The sequence below is a fragment of the Thamnophis elegans genome, chromosome 8, assembly GCF_009769535.1.
Source record: "Thamnophis elegans isolate rThaEle1 chromosome 8, rThaEle1.pri, whole genome shotgun sequence".
NCBI lineage: Eukaryota > Metazoa > Chordata > Lepidosauria > Squamata > Colubridae > Thamnophis > Thamnophis elegans.
The window spans coordinates 23,866,667-23,883,192 of NC_045548.1; the positions used below are offsets into that span (position 1 = coordinate 23,866,667).

The 16,526-nt window shown below is 38.0% G+C and overlaps 1 protein-coding gene across 1 annotated transcript; it reads right to left on the reverse strand.

Annotated features, from left to right (window-relative positions):
* Positions 1 to 7,081: 7,081 nt before the first annotated feature.
* CIDEA (cell death inducing DFFA like effector a) lies at positions 7,082 to 16,105 on the reverse strand. Its single transcript, XM_032222542.1, has 5 exons — positions 15,787 to 16,105; positions 11,184 to 11,331; positions 10,561 to 10,707; positions 9,315 to 9,499; positions 7,082 to 7,474 (listed from the first exon to the last, which is right to left on the reverse strand). The coding sequence occupies exons 1-5, from the start codon at positions 15,828 to 15,830 to the stop codon at positions 7,348 to 7,350; spliced, it is 651 nt and encodes a 216-aa protein (XP_032078433.1). The 5' UTR covers positions 15,831 to 16,105; the 3' UTR covers positions 7,082 to 7,347.
* Between the last annotated feature and the right edge of the window lie 421 nt (positions 16,106 to 16,526).

The window sequence follows — 16,526 nt, forward strand, 5'->3', positions numbered from 1 at the left end:
AGGGATGAAGCTAATTGTTAATGCATAAATGAAAACTGTGTGCTGTAATACCATACATCCCATATTTTAAAAGCACATGAATGCTGAGACTGTAAAGAGGTCAGGACAGCCTTTCTTTATCCCACCCTTACAGCCCACCCACAAATTTAAAAAATCTGTGTCAAAGTCCATTTGTTAAACAGTGTGCCCAGAATTTGGGATTGCATTATATGACAAGTGCACCAGAGAACTAAGAACTTTGAGGAAAGAGAGCAAATGCACAATTGTACTCACTGTGCCATGGACATGTTTTGCCAAAACATTACCACGTCCCTTAAAATAAATGAATTATTTATGCCACTTGTTCTTCTATAGAATTAAATAGAGTGAAAGATAACATTCATTTTGATACTGAAGAAGTGGGGGGGGGGAGCCTAGAATTTATTTATGTGAAGTTGTTTGCCATACATATCTCTTGTTGTTCATATATTTGCATCTGGATTTAAGGCTACATTTCTCTACAGAAATAGAAACTTTCTGATGGGAGATTACACATTTTTAAACCCAACATTAGCATTGGTTGTTTTCCATTTTTTTCTGGGATTTGATGGAACTGGTCCAACTATTTGCTGGGAATTCATGCTGGTGTCAGGATCTTGCCATCTTGAGTCAACTAATTAATCCATCTAATTTAGTATTGAGATTGATGAATGCTAAGTGAAAACAAAAGAAACTAGACAATGAGTTAATTAATGTGTGAACCCTATTGAAGTGTGGTTCTTTGGGTTCTGTTTTAGGATGATGGTGAAGCTAGTCATTGTGATTTATAACATGCTTTGTTGCTTAACATCCCATGTCACACTGTCCACCGTGACTCCTTCTATAAGATTAAATAAGACATTCACACATTGCCTTAGTGCAATGTGTGAACTCAGCCATTAACTTGCAGTAGCTGAGTTTCAGATGAATTTCTTCCAACTCGCCCCAAAGAAGCTACTCTCTGAACATCTGATCTACTATTAGTTATGGCTCCCCTTAAGTTCAGGTACACCCAGCAATTATTATAAACTCAAATGGTGTATTAAATGTTTAGATCTTGAAGGATCCATTGTAAGGCACATGAGTGGATGGATAGATAGCAAGTCAGATGGCAACTGACTAGGTTTTATTAGATTATGCTCTATATTTTAAAGCAAGATGGTTAGCAAACGTTAAAGCAAAAACACAATAGAAATAATTAAAATACTGATTAAAATGAATTATAAAGTAAAATACTAAAATAATCTAATAATGATAAATCTGGTAAAAGAGAAATGACTATATAGATTTTCTAAACACAGAGGGAGAGGGAGCCAAATTTAACTCATGGGGAACTGCATTCCATAACTTAGATTTAACAGGGGTGTCAAACTGGCAGCCCACGGGCCGGATGCATCGCATGCAGGCCACGCCCACCCCAGCTCCGTGAAGGGGAAAAATGTTGTACAACATCATTGATGGCAACATGACGCCCCGAGTTTGACACCTGTGACTTAGGACAGTAGGAGAAGCCCCCCCCCCTTTCAGGTGCAACATTAAGTATATTTTGACATAGGGATGATTTTCAAAAAGGCTTCCCTGCAGATCTCAACAACTGGACGATTTTGTAATACGAAAGGCAATCCTTTAAATATTCAGACACTAAACTACAGGGGACCTTTTGGGGAAATAGCAACAAAATCTGTCTGGTTTGCAATTAGCCACTAGCATCTTTCAGTACAGTTATCCTATGATCCTGTGTCTTGTATCCATGCCAATGGATTTTCAATTGTAGCTACATTGAATTGGTGAAGGTGAGTTGATTCATAGTTACTGATATTTTTTTATTATTTTGATTTATTTCTGTTGTTAAAGTTCTTCAATATTTTATTATTCTATTCCTGAAATTACCATCGTGCTTGCTTCTTGATTTGAAAGCCGATTCAAATTTTTCTCTGTCCCATGTATACTAAACAAAATCAATGTAGGGTATTTTTTAGCTTCTTTCTCATACTTCCTTCTTTCTCAAGATCATGGTATCATATCTGTGAACTCCCCATTAATTGCTTCTTTATTCCTACTACATGCCCAAGACCGAATCCTATATTCCTTTAAACAAATATGTAATATCTGAAGTTAATAGGTTATCCTTGTCAAAATAACGTTTTGTATGGGTTCTTATGTCCTACTTTCCTTTAGTAATATAATATTTGGAGAACTGTACCAGGAATAATATAGAAATATATTTTAAATAGAAAAGCAAAACTGATGCTAATGGTTTTAATAAGGCCATGATCTCATTCTCAGAAAGGCAGGCAACCTATTTAGGTCTGCATGACTTCACAGTAGAGGTGGGACTCTACAAGTTTTTGGTCATCGAGAAAAGTAGATCTTATGACAACATTGTTACTTTTCTTATTATTTTCCAGATTAGCTATAGTACCTTGGATGAAACTGATTATCTGGATTCCTTTCAGTCGGGTTTCAGGCCTGGTTACAGCACGGAAACTGCTTTGGTCGCGCTGATCGATGATCTCTGGCGAGCCAGGGATAGGGGTCACTCCTCTATCCTAGTGCTTCTTGACCTCTCAGCGGCCTTCGATACCATCAACCATGGTATCCTTCTGCGACAGTTGCGAGAGGTGGGAGTGGGAGGCACCGTCCTACGGTGGTTCTCCTCCGACCTCTTGGACAGGTCGCAATCGGTGTTGGTTGGAGGGCAGAGATCGACCCCTAGGCCCCTCAATTATGGGGTGCCGCAGGGTTCGGTCCTGTCCCCCCTCCTATTTAACATCTACATGAAGCCGCTGGGTGAGATCATACGCTGGCACGGGATTAAATACCAGCAATACGCGGACAATACTCAACTGTATCTGTCCGCCCCGTGCCAACTCAGCGAAGTGGTAGAAGTGATGTGCCAGTGCCTGGAGGCTGTCAGGGTCTGGATGGGAATGAACAAGCTTGCACTCAATCCCGACAAGACTGAGTGGCTATTGATGCTCCCTCCCAAGGATTGTCCAGGTATTCCATCTCTTAGCCTGGGGGGTGAAACTATACACCCCTCAGAGAGGGTTCGCAATTTGGGAGTCCTGGATCCGCAGCTGATGCTAGAACATCACTTGTCAGCTGTGACCAGGGGGGGCTTTGCCCAGGTTCGCCTGGTGCACCAATTGCGACCCTATCTGGATCGGGAGGCCCTTTGGATGGTCACTCACGCCCTCGTCACCTCAAGACTGAATTACTGTAATGCGCTCTACATGGGGCTGCCCTTGAAGAGTGTTCGAAGACTTCAATTAGTCCAGAATGCAGCTGCGCGAGCGATAGTGGGCGTACCTAGGTACACCCATGTTACACCTATCCTCCGCGAGCTGCACTGGCTTCCCATTGGTCTCCAGACACGCTTCAAGGTGCTAGTCGTTACTTTTAAAGCCCTACATGGTATAGGACCTGGCTACCTGAGAGACCGCCTCCTGCCATTTACCTCCCAGAGACCCATAAGATCTCACAGACTAGGCCTCCTCCGGATTCCATCTGCCGGTCAATGTCGGCAGGCGACCCCCCGGGGGAGGGCCTTCTCTGTAGCTGCTCCAGCCCTATGGAACGATCTTCCCATGGAGATCCGGACCCTTACTACCCTTCCGGCCTTCCGCAAAGCGACCAAGACCTGGCTGTTCCGGCAGGGCTGGGGCTGTTGATTCATCCAGCCCAATCCTAAGCTATGAATGTTGTGGAATTTTAATGTTGTTGGTTTTTTTTTTTGTATGTTCCCCCTTCCTTTTTATCTGTAAGCCGCCCTGAGTCTCTCGAGAGTGGGCTGCATACAAACCCTATAAATAAATAAATAAATAAATAAATAAATAAATAAATAAATAAATAAATAATAAATAAATAAATAATAAATAAATAAATAAATAAATAAATAAATAAATAAATAGTACTATGGCTTGGGGCCATATACTGGGACTTCATTCTACAATGCTCTATCTATTTTTAATGCACTCAATGTTTGCCTAATATTAGGTGAGCCATGATGAATAGGAGTGTATTTGTTCTTAAAATCATCTTATTTTTTGTAATCTTAAGCAAGTGAATAAAAATAGGTAGCATGTTGCGAGAAAGAACAGGAAGAGGAGGAGAAATCAATTTTTCCAAGGCTTAGAAAAATTGAAGGTATTGAAAAGGAGACAACTAGAAGACAAGATGGCTTATACTACCACCATGACGCAACCATAAGCTTAGAACACTGAAAGTAGTAATTAATAGTCAATCATATTACTGGAAAAAGGCCGTCCCATAGATATTAAGTACAATGAAGGACTGTAGAGGTGAGAACCAACACCTTGAATGGCATCCAGTAGCCAACTGGGAATCAGTACACCTCTCTAAATGGAGGTGTTACATGGATGTCTCAAGGTTCATCCATAAATATTCAAGCCACCACATTCTGGATTAACCTTAGCTTCTGAATGCTGTTCAGAGGAAGCCCCGTATTGACTGAATAACTGAACAATTGGTTAGAGGTGGGATATGATCCTTGTATTTTTTGGAAGGTAAATGAACATTTGGTTTGAACCATGTTGCATGTCATACATGTTGGCCAGACATGCTTTTGAGAAGTGTGGGGGTTTTCTGCATTACTTACCCAGCATCAGAGTTTATATTAGTTTCAAGTTGTTTGATGTTGTCAAACATCAAGAAATCGCATCACTCATAGTCATCAACCATAGTCATAGAGAACTCCAAAGGCTACAAAATGAAGGTCTGAAGGCTTGGGGTTACAGTATTGGATCTCAGGTTGCCCAACCAAAGGAGGCTTATTTTTGATGTGCCAGAAATGATGTATTGTGCAGAATTATTGCCTTAATTTGTTGTTACAATATTGTTGTAACTACAATGTGTTGTAACTACAGAACACACCTTTAGTTCAGCTGGGGGTGATGGTTGTGAAATGAAATAAATTCTGTTGAAGTTGTGTAATTGTTACTTTGTTTCATGGAACACATGCACTACAGAAGAGTTGTTATAATTATATGTACTGCCCATTTGTTATGTAAAACTGTGTAATTTCAGATAAATGCATGACAATGCAGAGCTTGAACATTCTACTTAAAACTGTTTCAATTTAATTTCACATGCTTTTTTACTGGATAGGGAAACTGTGCTGAAGGCATGTAAATAAATATGTTCAGCAGACTGCTGATAAATTTAGTTGTTTCAGCATACTTCTATGTTCCATTATTCTATTTCCATTAGCTGTCAATAGCATGTGAGACATTTACAGATTTCATTTTGCATTGTCTTTTGAAATAAATATATTTCACAAAGAAATAATACAGATAATAACAGTATCCATTGAAAAAAGTTGATCTAGGTTGAAGAGTTATGGTGGCACTGTGGTTAGAATGCAGTATTGCAGGCTAACTCTGCTGACTGCCAGCAATTCGATTCTCATTGGCTCAAGGCTGACTCAACCCTCCATCCTTCCAAGGTCAATAAAATGAGGACCCAGATTGATGAGGGCAATAGGATGACTCTGTAAACCACTTAGAAAGGACTGTGAAGCAGTATATAAGTAAGAACTAAGTGCTTTGCTTCACAACATAGATGACTAGTTCCAAACAACATAATTAAGCCTAAATCAAACAAGGCTTCAGTGGTTTACATTGTATCTCATGTAAGTCCTATTGGTGTAGTTTGCTTATTTGGGGTTTCAGGCAATGTGTGAACCCAGTCTCTCTGGTTTGTAAATCACTGTTAGCAACTGATGTGTTGAGCAGCTTGGGCAAATTATGGGTTAGCTTAAATGAATCAAGTTTAATAATGGTCCAGTTCTTCATCTTGCTGTGACTTAAATCCCAACATAACTCAAATGAATAATTTTTAAAAAATCAATTTCACTTCATCTAAAATGACAGTTTGAGTGTAAGGGGAAGGTTTACTGAGGTTCTATTTAAAAAAAAATTTTTTTTACTATGAAGAAACACTTGAAATAATTTTCAGGTTTGAGGAAACCCTGCATAAAATTTATTATATCCATAGCTAGCAACGCACAGTATATGATGTTCAAACATTTTCTCCCTAGTCATGACCTCTCATATAACCCCACTTGAGCAAATCTAGTTTAGTCAATATGAATATCCAATCCACATTTTGTAGCAGCCACAAAGCTTTTACTTTTCTTTGCAGGACTAAAGAACCTTCTTCCTTTTGTTGTATTATCAGTACAAGGTGACAAATTATTGGGTGCTTTTTAAATTTCTGGATGTCACTGATATTGCAATTCAACACCCATTCTTGGAAATCAGGAGTAACTCTGGATAAGCAGGTTTGAGAACAGTCATATTGATCTGGTGTGCTCACTAGAAAGCACTAGCTTTTTCTCATAGGATCATTACACCCAAAGCTCTTGATTCAGGTTTCTTCAGTTTTTCATTAAAAAAAAACCTTGCTTCCTGGAAAAGATCTAGCTAGGTATCTTACATTCATTCAGCTAACTTCCTGTCAATTGAAATAATTATTTTCCATAGATATTTTGGAGCTTCCCATGATCTTGAACCAGGGTAGTAATTGTACTTTTGTTTAAATAATGAACAATAGGAGGAAAATGGAATGTTCTCATTCTGTGCTTTATCATGCAACTCAGCAAGGGGGAGAAAGAGAAAACATTTGATATTTTCTGTCAAGTTAAATATTATCAGTCCATTGCTAGTCTAGCAGTTTTGAGGCCAAGGCTTGCCCTGATGCTGATAAGCAGCTTGGGACACTACATAAGGAGGAAAGATGGCCCTATGACTTAGCACAAATGTTAGACCCAGCATCTTGGCTTTAACCATTAAGTGAAATCCAATTTTTTGTTGACAAAATCAGCTTTCTTTAACAACTGTAACCAGAGTTTGAACATCTAAGATTAAAAATTAAGAGATTCTTAAAAAATAAGACAACACTTTTAATTTTGAGGTGTGACATTTATTTATAGATTAGCAATGAGGAGGTTTTAAATAGACATGAGATTAATGTTGAAATTCTCTGAGGTTTAATACAACTGTTCACATGGTAATAAAAAAGTTCTTAGTATGTGTCATGTTTTGCTGTGTGAACTTTCTACTGGAAATGGATGGCAGAAGAGTTCTTTGACTTAAATAATTTAGTACATTAAAAAGATTCCGATCATATTTACAATTATGACATCATTATCTTAAATAAAAGCTTACACATTAAAGTATATTTATGTACCCAGCTAAATTTATGATATTTAATAAATTAAGATGTAACTCAACTCTCTCCTTCCCAAAACCCAATTTACAATGTTAGCTGGACAGACAAGCAGTTAAAAGGGCTCTTATGTTTGCTTTAATGTTTGGCCTCCGTAAGCAGACAATCTTCACAATCATCCGTTACTTGTAGTATGTACGTTCCGCTATGGAGAAGAAGTTGCCCTGTTACTTGGGCAATCTGTGACAGAAAACGAAGTATCTTCCTGGGAAGAAAATAATATTTGGCTTAGTCAAATGTAAACTGAATGACCATCAGAGCATGGATTACAGCAATGCAATATCTGACAAAGATGGTTCAGTTTATATAAAGTAGTGCTGTTGTCATTAGCATTTTTACTGTCCTTTTCAGTTATAGTTAATTTCAAAATGCTCAATTGCCAGAGAGCATGGTAGCTCACAATGTTCGCAATGGAAGCACCTTCTTTTCTAACACAGACGGTCCTCTTAAGTCATCTGCAACTGACTTTAGATGCCTACATCAAAAATGTAAGGCAGTCTTGTTTTGTCATGGCTATTTGGTAGCCTAAGGAGATTCACCTAAAACTAGCAATATCCTTTTAACAAAAGCTTGGTTAAGGCTGCATTTTCAATTTTGCTATAATAATTTTTCTGTTTATTTGCTGTTATCTAAATGTAGCATTGTAGTTTTATACATATATACTGTACCATAATTTAGATATTAAGGGCAATTAATATATTAATATTGGCTTGACTCTCAAACCTGGTTTTTGTCTGATTTGAATAAATGCATTGTACAAACTTAATAGTCAATTGTGGCTACAATAAGCAATTATTAAACTTGCTTAGTAAAATGCACAAATTAGTCACAAGATCAGTTGCTTTTTTAATATTAAATTTCTATTATATTTGAATATTTTTAATATTTTAACAAAAAAACTGGCATATTTTGGGCAATCAAGTTATTACAATTATTGATAGACACTATTAAAATATATTATTTCAAAATGAGATTGCTTCTTGCATGATTAATATGCTATAGATAAGGCCAGGAACCTGTCTTTAATAATTCCAAAACAACTTTTTCTTTTTCTATGCACCCTAAAAGTCTTTGTCTTATTTTCACCATAGAAAAACATCAGTGCTAGATCTACAGTAATATTTTTAGATGTAAAAATATCAATATGTAAGCTACACTTCCATTTTATTTAGTTAAATGTATTTATGTTCCCATTCAACATTACATATTAAGTTCTTGTATGTGAAACTCCAGGCACTGCTACCATCTAGTGCAGGGTTGTCAAACTCCCGGCCCACAGGCCGGATGCCGACACCCTGATCTAGTGCCTCAATATCTAAAACTTATCTGCACAGTGGATAATTCTGTTATTTATATAAAAAGAATTAAAGGAGAAATAGGCTGGAATTAATTTTTGATATTATAGAGTTAGGGAAGTACACATTTTATAAATTATTGTGTTTTTCAATACTTAGTTTAAAGAAAGCAGTTGCTGGCTGGGGAATTCTGGGACTTGAAGTCCAGGCATCTTCAAGTTGCCAAGGTTGAGAAACACTGCTCTAAAAAGTTAAATGCACCCTTTCTAAATTCACAAATCACTGTCACCTTATAATCACTCTTGAAATAGGCTAGTCTGAGAGATAAATCATAGAATGGCCTTCATGGTTTGGGGGGGGGGGGGGGGTTAGCATTTGCTTTGATCCCTCCAGTTCAGTGAAATGTGCTCATTTTTTATTTGTGGTCTTTCATAGGCGCCTATGCCTGAAAGGCCTCTAATCCAGGAGGGCTTCTCTTATGAACTTTGACCTACTTAAGATAATAAAAACACAAGGCTACACTTTGTCCTAGTTAAGTTGTAAAATCTTAATGCCTTAAAAAAGCTCTTCTTAAAGTAAAAAGTAAAATATGCTATCTTTCTGATGCATAAGCTATTAGAAGAGTTTTGTTAAAACATCTATGATAATTCTATTCCATATACAACACTAGAAATGTATATTTGTAAATGTATAAATGTATACTAGCATTGCTTTGTAACAAAAAAGGCAGCAAACAAATTTAATACTTACCTTAGAATACTTTTTGCTCCCATACACTTGATGTCATAGGACACAGAATAGATTTCGTAGAAGGTAGCTTTAAAATTCAAACAACCAATGAAATCCTTAGGATTCAGTTTGTACAAATCCAGAGTGAAATTTGCTACTCCCATTTTCTTTGGTTGCTGTATTGTTGTAATACCATTATGTAATCCCTACATCAAGATGCCAAAAATATGCATTAAATATTAGACTACTTACCCAAACATTTACAATACCCATTAAACTATACTGAAACTTTGGGACAAGTCTGTGTGTTTTCCCTTCTTTTAACTTGGAGATATGGTTGTGGATTTAATTTTTCCTTCAAATACAGAAGACTGATTTATAGTTAATTTTCCCCTACTACAATAACCCAGTGAATTAGGTTATATTACTACACAATGGCAGACCCAGTGTCAACACCATCACTTAAACAAGGCTTAAGTTTACATTGCTAATTTTTTTCTACTAAAAACAAGACTCATGCATTAGTTATCATTTCTGCAATAATATGCTATTATGTTTGGAACAGATGTATTTGTCCAGGCATATTTTAATATATTAAAGTCTCTGATACCAACAGACTAAACTATAGCAAATATATGCAAACATTTACAAGTGTAAATTCCATAAAAGAAATACTGGGAAAATATATTATGGTTTAGAGACAATATTTAGTAGAAACAGGTCGCAGAAGCTGGTATATAGCTAAACAGTGAGACAAGAAAGCTGAAAAATTTCTAATCCTATTTAGATCATATGATAGTAGTATCAATAATAATAAAATTTTACTACTACTACTACTGCTACTCAGCTAGATAAGAAAAATAGTAATGCATATAAGAAAATTTATGCTTTCCTTAGACCTAGCTAGACATGTGGAATAAATCAAATGAATGCTAAAGATGAGAGCTGAGAAAAATGTCAAAGAAACAAAAAAGAATCTCATAATGGTATTTGGAAAGAGACCAATTGTAGACCACTTTTATAAACCATTACAGTAAGACGAGAAGTATTGTTCTGGGCATACTTGAATAGACCTTGAAACCAGTATTTATTTATATAAACCTTTCTATCCTTTGTCCTCAGAAAAGCTGAAGTGACAAAGAGAAGGGATCAATTCTCCCCATTCAATGAAATTTGCAATATAGTTTTGGAGACTCATGCAGAAGAAGAGAAATATAACCATACTAGTTGGTGGTTGGAATGCACTGCCTTAGAGAAAAACACTTACTGGCTTCCATTTCTGTCCTTTCTCCAGAAGCATGAGTTGTGTATTATCCCCTAATGACTGGAAGAAGCCTTCAGTATCCACCACCGTTCCATCTTCCTCTAGAACCAGTGTTATCAATCCAGCAGTTATCATTAAAGCATCCAAGGTCTACAGATGAAGCAATACAAGAAAGCTCAATTTGAAGTGCCCTTTTATGAAAGTTATTATGTCAGGTGGGAATCATTTCTGATTTACTGCACGTGAATCTTTTCTGTAAAATAGAAGATGCATTTCCCCATCTACCACAGGGGTGTCAAACTTGTATCGTCACAGCGTCATCACATGATGTATTGGGACTTCTCCCCTCGCTTATCAGGGTGGGGGCGGGACCAGCACATGACACATCTGGCCCCTGGGCCGCGGGTTTGACACCCCTGATCTACTAGGAAGTTAAAATAAAGATCTTAATTCTTCCTGACAGTATATTTATAAACATGTAGTATAGGTACAGTAGTCTATGTAGAGAATATAAGCAGAAACTATTACACACATTTGGATCACAATTTATTGGAGCTTTTAATGGAGCTGGAGAAAGAATACTTAAGCACGATTGGCAGGTTTTATGTTTCTTTAGAGTGTCAAACCTTGTTGATAAGCTCCTGTAAACTGCTTGCCACAACTCCTCTTCGGCTGCTTCTGTCATGGTTACAAACACGAAAAGGCCGAGCTGCACATGGAAGCAGTGCTTGTCTTGTTACCGATCCCACCGATGTTCCCACTGATACTAGAGATCTGAAACAGAAACAAGGTACTTCTTTTACCCAATGTTCCTACTGACTGTGAAAGTTTCAATTTAAAAAGTTTCAATTTAAAAAGTTTCAATTTAAAAATTTTCAATTTAAAAATTTTCAATTTAAAAATTTTCAATTTAAAAAGTTTCAATTTAAAAAGTTTCAATTTAAAAAGTTTCAATTTAAAAAGTTTCAAGTAGCAGCAGTTACCAATCTGGAGCCAATGATATATTGTAATTCCTACTGCTGAAATTCTTAGCCAGCAAGAACTGGCCAGGCTGACTTGGAATTCTGGAAGTTTTATTCCAGAAAATACTTCCTTATATTCCAGAAATTTTTGAAGAAAAGCAGTTTTCCAAAATTACTGCTAATTCTATTGCCAAAAGTATGGCTTGTTCCTCAAACTGCTTGCTGAATTAAAAGACCAGAAGTGTGTGGCATATGCTTTTTGGTTTTCAAGGATATATTTCAAATTTAATCTTTATTTTAGGCCCACCCTTTCTAGGAGCCAGAAAAGCCAAGAACAATCTTTGTCTGAAAGTCCTAACCTGAATTCCTATTCCTCTTTTTATAGAGGAAATGAAGGCAACTTTTGATCCAGCTGGCAAGTTTATTAATTTTATTCTAACTAATAATTGTTTTCAGATTCCTTAAAGATAAATCTAATTTGGGGGAGTTTCCATGTTAGTTTACATCCTTGGAATAGTAATAACTGGAGGCCTTGCCAGCTTAGTTATAATGACCCAGCAGCTGAGAAAGCAAAGATCTGAGGCCATGCCATATTTCTCCAACCTAGCTTTAGTGTCCAGTTAAAGAGACAAGTGGATTGTAACTATATCTAATACTTGCACATTATAGGATTTTTATTTTGGGCATAAGACTTCAGCAGGGTCTCTCTACAAAATATATATAACTTGAAAGTTATATATATAAGTTGTATGTATGTATGTATGTATGTATGTATGTAGAGAGAGAGAGAGAGAGAGAGAGGGAGGGAGGGAGGGAGGGAGAGAGAGAGAGAGAGAGGGAGGTATGATAGATATTTAAAGTCACAACTCCTGGTATGCCCAAATATGGGAGGAAGTTCACTGCTTCCATTCTCTGTCCATCGGCTCGTCATCAGAGACTATCCAGACATAAACCCAATCTTTTTACTGTTGCCTTTGTTATATTTGTGTTGCATTTGTGCTGATAAATAAATAAAGGGAGACTAGTATAGATCTATTTCAAGCTATTTAGCTCTCATCAGCTAGCCATACCCCTACTGGGATTTGAACCTGTGCTGTATTGCATCTTAGGCAGATGTGTCAACCATTAAGCCACAGAGTTCTTCTCCTTATCAGCTGAGCCAGGGAGAAAGGTATATATTTAAAGTCACAACCCTTGGTATGCCCAAATATGGGAGGAAGTTCACTGCTTCCATATATATATATATATATATATACTGACTAAAGTCAGAAAATTCACCAGCTTTTTATTGGCAACCAGTAAAAGTTTAATGAATGAAGCTAATATTAAATACCACCAGCAATAGTTTTATTTTCTAATGCGGGGCGGGGAATTAACAAACAGAATGCACACAGCCTAAACTCTTAGTAGATTTGAGGGGCAGTTGCAGATTGCACTTAAGAAAAAATGTTCTACTATTTCAAGTTTACAGGAAACCCCAAAACCCTAAAGGGAGCAACAAAAACAAAGTTCATATATCTTAAAAAGAATCCCAAAAGAACACTGCTTCCATTTTTGGGAAGCTACCTACAATCCACCCAAAATTCTGTCAACTTTTAGAGGATTGTTAGAGGAGAGTTGAATTATTATATGTAGGAAGTTGGCTAACTGGTTACATTAGCTAATTCCTATAGTAAGATACAGCTTAAGTTATCTACTGAGTTCTTGCATCTGATTAATTTAGAATTTAGCCCAACATATTTGGAAAAATCTTGGTTAAAGAGGGTTGGTTTTAGTCTTCACTTGATTGCCAGTGGGAAACTAGACAAAATTTCACTAGGTACAGGTGTTTCTTCAGACAAACCTGATGCCAATTACAGCAATAAGATTCAAGTCAGAGGAATGTATCTTTTGATAGATCACTTGTGACTTTGTCACTGATGCAATATAGATTTAAACATTCTTCCTTATATTGCTCCATGTTTCTTAAGCCTCTTAATAACACCATGTCTATTTGTTAGTCCAAAGCAAATCTGCAGCAATATGGGACATTACTAAGAAGCAAGCTACTGTATATGACTAAAACTGCCTCCCTGTTAAAGCAACATATCAACAATCTATTTGCCCAAATTTCCTTTGAGTTCTAGCTGCTGTTGCCTTTAACATTTCTGTACTGTAATAAGAAAAAAAAGAATATCACTAATTGACCTAATACCATATGCTCAAAACTCACAGTTTATTAGAGTAAAATGGCACCAAATTGCATTACTAGCTTACAAAATAGTAGTTTGCGCAAATTTCAGTGTGGTTCCAAGTATAAAGGCTGTCATTTCAGTTCATCTTGAGTTATGTGACATATGTCTTCAGAAAGGCTTTAAGTCCCTGAAGGCCTTATGTAAAAAAACAGTCCAATTCATGGATCTGTAGCAAAGGTTAAATAGATATAAAATCACATTGTGATTAACGCTCACAACATAGTATCCAATCCTCAACTGAATGGATCAGCTTTAAGTGAAGCGTTTTCAAAGTTTTTAGATGTCAACACTAGTGGTGCCTACTTGGTATAGTACAGAGTCCTTATGACCATAACTGAGCCTTGATAGTCATAAAGTGGGTAATCAACCTTTTTTTTGCAGTGGTTATTAAACAAACCCAGTTTGCTATGGGGCATCCCCCCCCAAAAAAAACCCTAGAAATATACTCCAGTTTCCAGGGGAGCGGAAAGCATGACTCCAGGGCACTGCAAATGGCAGGTTGCTAAGTGCCCAAAATGCAGTCACATGACCGCAAGAAGGGGGAACCTGGATGTTAGGAACAGAGTGGTACATACCTTTGGGGTGGGTCTGTCATAACTTAAATAGTTGCTAACAACTGGTTGTAAATTGAGGACTGCCTGAAGTGCTTTCATTGTTCTCAGCAAAGGTCTAGTTCAGTGGGTCTCAACCTTCCTAATGCCGTGACTCTTTAATACAGTTCCTCATGTTGTGGTGACCCCCAACCATGAGATTATTTTATGTTTTCCGTATTTTTTTCCAAAAATATGTTTTCCAATGGTCTTAGGCGACCCCTATGAAAGGGTAGTTCGACCCCCAAAGGGGTCCCGACCCACAGGTTGAGACCCACTTGTCTAGTGAATTCAATATATGTTTGTCCAACACACCACTCTTATTTTTCTTACACTTCTACCCCACACTTTTTCTCCACAAGCTTTGTATTTTCTCTTTCCTTGTTTCAACTTTCTTTTACCAAAAGTGGCTGATTAACACTTGACCTAGTTAGGATTAGTTAGATTAACAAAAGTGTCTGGGTTCCTATAACACATTGACATGAACCCTAACTTTGGTGCTTTGGTTTATACTAAATGGCTTAACAGTTAAAAACTCAACATTTGGCTCAGAATCCCATTTCAATAAAGAAAAAGAAGGCTTCCCAAATATACCATGCTTTCTAGCTTCTGCCAAGAACTGGACAGTTTTTTCTGGAGTACAGATGAAAGTGCAATTTTACGATGAGCGTGGTCAGTTAGGGCAGGGGTTGGCAACCTTAAACACTCAAAGAGTCACAAAGGTCTTCCCCCTTCAATTCTGGAGCCAACTGGAAGTCCGGCTTCTCCACCATAGAGTTTTTTCCTCTACCTGTTCCAACTGACAACAGGGAGCTGCAGCAGTGATGAAAGAGCCACATGCGGCTCCAGAACCTCGGATTGCTGACCCCTGAGCTAGGGGAGCCACTGCAACAAGCCATTTTACTTTAGCAATACCTTAAGTCACTATAAGGCAGCGAAGCGCTACAAGCTACCTACTCCTTTTTTTCCCACAGAGTAAAAAGTGGGTGAGATGAGCATACAAACACAGGGAGGGAGCAAGGTAGGTTCCTTTCCCCCCCTGGAGCTGAGCTCCTCTTAGGGCGACGACACCCGGAGTCTCCCCATTCGCTTCTCCATTAACTAGCTAACGAGGGGGCGACGAAGCTACTAAGAGTATCGGGAGCCGGGAAGTGCCTAGTTACAAGACCACCAGTCGATGGAGCCCGGACTGAGGACCAAAGCTGCAGTCATGGCTGAGTCGTAGGCGGAGAGATGTGGCGCCCTGCAACAGAGAAATGCGAGAAAAAGGTGCTTCCCTGACCAGAAAATTCAATGCTATGGGAAGGCGGCCAGGGAGGCGAGTTCAAATGCAGGGGGATAAAAAACCAACCCGACAGGTTGCCTTGGTAACGAAGATAACCGCGCACCCCGTTCCACAAACCGGATGGTTGCCGGCTTAAGCGGTAGGGTGGCTGTACTTACCGGAACATAACCGCCGCGTAATCCCGAGCGCTTTCCACAGCCATCGTCGGCTACTGTTCCTCCTCACCTCTGGGTCCCTCCGCTACTCCTTATGAGCAAGGGCGCCCCGCCCCCCTTGTCCTTTACGCAGCAGAACCGCCCATTGGTCGGAGGCGAAAGAGGGGAGAGAAATCCAGCACGCAAAAAGGAAGTGATTTCAGAGCGTGTGCTTATCTTCGTTTGGGTGGTGCCCGATGCTTTTATTGGCACAAGGCCCATTGGATCTTTTTTGCAGTCCGTGATCTACAAATGTATAATCGGAAGGCATTTTTCCCTTCACCTTTTATAGCTGTATAATGCTGCAAGAAAAAAACAGGGCTTTACCACGATCATTCTTTCAATATTTCGTATTTAACTTCTCCAGTGAAGGGTTATATCTGATTTTTGATTCCAGAAAACAAAACTCTTAACCACCATTCATATTTTACATACTTAAAATACTGCTATCATTCCCTCACCCTTTCCCCAAGCTTTGCCTGTTACACATAAGCAACACTTTCAAACCAGGTTTTGAAGAACTTGGTTTGTTCTGTCACTTGCTTCTCTGAAGACCATAAAAGAACCACCTTATATGGACAGCTGATCCGCATAGAGCATTATTATTGACACATAATAGCAACAGTTCTCCAAATCTTCAGGCTAAAGTTACTGCATTCCAGATCTGCATGGATATGCTAGGTCTTATACTTTAAGTGAATGAT